At 37.2% G+C, this 4131-nt stretch overlaps 1 protein-coding gene across 2 annotated transcripts; it reads right to left on the bottom strand.

The window, feature by feature from the left end:
* LOC147502441 (uncharacterized) lies at positions 1–2865 on the bottom strand. Of its 2 annotated transcripts, none has more exons than XM_086607256.1 (5): positions 2485–2865; positions 956–1006; positions 709–842; positions 548–639; positions 1–438 (listed from the first exon to the last, which is right to left on the bottom strand). In XM_086607256.1, exons 1-5 carry the CDS (start codon positions 2761–2763, stop codon positions 392–394), a joined length of 603 nt encoding a protein of 200 aa, XP_086463382.1. In that variant the 5' UTR covers positions 2764–2865; the 3' UTR covers positions 1–391. The 2 variants fall into 2 exon arrangements, with proteins under 2 accessions (XP_086463382.1, XP_086463381.1); XM_086607255.1 differs by having other exon boundaries at positions 1–449.
* Between the last annotated feature and the right edge of the window lie 1266 nt (positions 2866–4131).

A 4131-nucleotide genomic window follows, 5' to 3' on the forward strand; every position in this document is an offset into this window, starting at 1 on the left:
TGCTTTAAAAACTACAGTAAGTGTTATTAAGTCTTCTGCAAATAACATCATTCAAACATGAAACTGTTACAGACAAAAAACTTTCACCCGACCAAGCAAATTTTGATACAAAGCTTATCGCAAACACAAGTACCGGACAAGCCAAAACATTTTGTTCGACCAATTATGAATTGGTCCAACTGAGAACAACCCCAAGAAAAGAAACTTTACAGATAAACTTGTTCCTGCTAACCACGATGGGTTTGAGAAATTTGTATGCCCATCAAATCAAAGCTTTTGTTTCCGAGCAGCAAGATAATTTATAGCCAATCTTGAAAACCTTGTAATACTGAAAAACATTTGTAAGAACGCACGTCCCTTCACAATCCCCTCTCGTACGCCTCTCGCAGTCTTAGCTAACACTGGTTCGATTGCCTCGGTCTTCAGATTGACTTGCTCCTGCACCAATGCTAATCAAGTAAAGATTGGAGTAAAACCAACCACTCAATTCAGACCAGCATCTCATAACAACAAAAGAGAACGGATTAAAAAGAGTATAGAAGCTAACCATTTGGAACCATGGTAGTCAACCGACGCAATCTGTCCTCCGCTACACGCACAGCTTGAGTTGAGTTTCTAACACCCTTTGTTATCTCCTGTCTGAACAAAACAAATAGGCTCATCAGATATAGTTTAAAAAAGATTTCAACTATTGACTCCTGAACTAACCCCAGATCACTAAGCTCCATTGTTAGGTCACTGATTTCCATTCCAGATAACCGAACTGCAGCCATTGTGTCGGGAAGTTCTTCTCTCATAACATCCATTAGTTTTTCTAGTGAAAGGGCTGCTTTTCTAAAAGCCTACATATGAACAAACGAAGATGCACATAATGAGTAGAAGTAAACAACATATAAGGTGGTACCATAAACAGGTTTTCAAAACACTGCAGAAAACGTCATCCAAGATTACTAACCAGAAGAGCTGGAATAGCCGAGAAAAATAACCACGAAGTTGAAATCGCTGCCTATACACAAATAACAATCATAAACTGTAAATTGTCATTAGGAAATCAGTTCTCTTCAATTACATACGGCATAGCTTTATTCTCAAGTACTTTGCATTATACGTTATTAGCATTAGCAATAATATACAATCTCCATATACGTTATTAGCGTTAGCAATAATACACAATCTCCATTTGTTTGGCAGCAACAGCAACAACAACAACAACTGCTACTGCTACTGCTACTACTACTACTAGAAGCACCTATATAACAAGGTGATCCCATCTCTCTGCTACACTTTGCTCTTGCAGAAGAAGTCCTTAGTAGAGGTATCAGTCACTTGCAATCAGAAACCTTATAAAGCCTATGCTGATCACTAAAGGTATTACTAGTCCCTCTTGTTATTTTCTGAGTTCTGATGATATCCTTATCTTCACAAATGGCCACATAAGAGAACTGAAACAGTTAACCAAACTCTTGCAAAACTATCAAGAAGGTGCTGGTCAACTCATAAACAAAAGGCAAGCTACTTATGGGCGGCATAACTACGGGCTGAAGAAGAGCAATATCACTTGAGTTGGGTGTTAAAAGAGGGTACCTCTCTCTAAAGTACCTAGGTGTACTTCTCTTTGAAGGCAAGGTTACCAGGGCTGGTGTTGGCGTGGTCTTCTTGACAATATTAGATAGAATATGTCATCTTGGAAGGGTATGTAGCCTGCTCTCCTTTCGTGGAGAAATATACTAAACAAAGTTGTCTTAGTTAGTATACCTGTTCACAATCTTGCTGATTACAAATGGCCACAAAGTCTAATTGAAGAAGCAAAAGGATCCATAAGAAATTTTCTCTGGTCTGGCAATAATGAAGAAATGAAGAGAACAATAGTGAGCTGTTATGAAGTCTGCATACCTATGGAGGAAGGAGATCGTTAACTTTATGCTAGTTATAGGCAAAAGTTTAGGAATTGCTACAAACTCTTGGACCGAATGTGTAGCTGTTTTGGAAAGTGCTGAAACTGCTATAAATAGTGGATGCACTATATCGGGATTGAATCGGATGCTACTGCTGTTGTGACAGCATTCAGATAAAATGCCACGACTTTGTAACTGAAAACCCGATGGACTGAATGATTTAACAAAGCTCAATGCATCCATATCTCTCACATTCGGAGGGAAGAGAACCGGGTGGCTGGCAATGACTCGTGGATTAATAAATGGTAGGAGCCTCACCAAACGTACACTAGAGTTTCCTAGGCTTTTGTGATGCTAATACTTAGGCTAAAGCGTCACCTCGTTGTACAATTACTTTTGTTTTACATTTTCAACTTATTCAGACAAAAAAACACAAGCACATATATCTAGTGTATACCCTGAAGTACCAATTGTGATCAATTGTTATGTCATTTGTTACATTACACATATTAAAAAAAAAACGTTTATGGAACAAAATATCTTCAACCAATGAAATAAAAAGAAGAAGAGACTCAAGAGAGAGAGTTACCACGCAAGCAACGGCATTCAACAGTGTAATATGACGGTTAGTGAGGTTCCATTGAGAGAGAGAAGGCGGTGGAGATCCAACGGACGTGGTGAGAAGAGGAGCGTCGGATTGAATTGAAAGAGAAGAGAAATGAAGGTGTTTAGGAAAGCGGAGATTGGACGGTCGTTGTTGAGAGTGGAGATTTTGTAGTTTGAATTTGAAGTTGGTGATATTGGTATTGGTTTGAAGTGAAGATTTTGAAGCTGGGTTTGAAAGCTGCATATTGATTGCAGGTGACATTTCCGTAGTACTCAAATTTTGACGAGAGAGCTCACTCTCTTTGTAGTGTCCGCTTCTTTTGGTAAGTGACTCCCAGCACTTGCTTATGGCTATTTAGGCTGCGTTCCAAATAATTTATGTTAATAAAGATTTGGGGCTTTTACTCTATTTTACAAGAAAATTAGCGAAAGCAAATAAAATACAACATTTTCTATAAAAGGCCCATTTTGTTTATTTAGTAATTTTGGTAAGTTGAAGTGGTAACGAATTGAATGCTAAACTACAAGGACTATTCCAGTGTTACTGAAGTCTTCAACTTATGCATCCTCTTGAGACGATATCAATTCTCAACTAGTCTCTTCAAATTTTATTTTATTTTATTTATTTATTATTATTTTTTTTTATGGATGGAAGCACCTGTTCAACCAAGAATCACAGGGTTCATTTTGGTTACATACTTATCAAACAAAAATATCTAGCCCAAATGTTCAACCTAACTTGATGTTCAAAAAAACTTGAAGAGACTAGTTGAGAATTGATATCTAGCCCAAATGTTCAACCTAATTTGATGGAAGGTCAAATTTGATCAAGTATCAACTTAACAAAACAGCTCGCTTTCCTGACTCGCGGCTGGGATTTGATTTCAGCAAGTATAAATCGAGGGTTGCCATTCTGCCACGTGGATTAGGAATAATTAAAAGTATTAATTGTTAAAACCCTTCGGAATGCAAAACCCTTGGTTTTCACTTTCGGGCAAAGAGAAACCGAACAAAGAGAAAGCTCTTCATCTCCTGAGATGATCTAAACTCAACCCTCTCTAAACCCATTATGTTCCCACCGCTCTCATCTCTCATGCTCTCTAAACTCTCTGACGCAGCTCTCAAACTTCTCATGTTTCTCTCTAGCTTCGCGGTTGGTCTAATTTCACAGGTATTAACGCTTTTTAAGTTTCTTCTTCTTCTTCTTCAAATTGTCTTTTATCATATTTAAACTAGGGATTTCTCAATTTTTCTAATCTTTTCACAATTCAAGTGGTGCAAAACAGATAATATGTATTCTTTCAAATTACCAATCAACAAAAGCGAAGGTATGATTCTCCAGTATTCGATAAGAACTTCATTGCTTCTGTGTCCATTGCATTCATTGATTTAGTTCAACTATTTGGTGTTTGGCACAATGTTAATAAGGTTAGCAGAAGAAAAAATAAATAAAGTACTTTGAAAACGAATTGGCTAGATTTTCTGATTTTTATTCGACTACTTGATTATATTACTTGAGATTGTGCGACCACTAATTAGTTTGTTTTTATAGCTCAACTTTATGGGTTGTAATGCTTTTGTTGGATGGGCTATTGCTTCATAGTTTTCAACTCTTCTAATGGAGTGCTTT

This window comes from Coptis chinensis, chromosome 4 (assembly GCF_015680905.1).
Source record: "Coptis chinensis isolate HL-2020 chromosome 4, ASM1568090v1, whole genome shotgun sequence".
NCBI classification, from domain to species: Eukaryota; Viridiplantae; Streptophyta; class Magnoliopsida; order Ranunculales; family Ranunculaceae; genus Coptis; species Coptis chinensis.

What these genes read in the sequence shown, in the direction of transcription:
- LOC147502441 (XM_086607255.1), bottom strand. Translation starts at nt 2,763, where the DNA reads ATGTCACCTGCAATCAATATGCAGCTTTCAAACCCAGCTTCAAAATCT. An exon ending in ATGGAGCTTAGTGATCTGGG is followed by an intron (nt 640 to 708) that starts GTTAGTTCAGGA and finishes TGTTTTGTTCAG; the next exon opens with ACAGGAGATAACAAAGGGTG. An exon ending in GACTACCATGGTTCCAAATG is followed by an intron (nt 450 to 547) that starts GTTAGCTTCTAT and finishes TTACTTGATTAG; the next exon opens with CATTGGTGCAGGAGCAAGTC.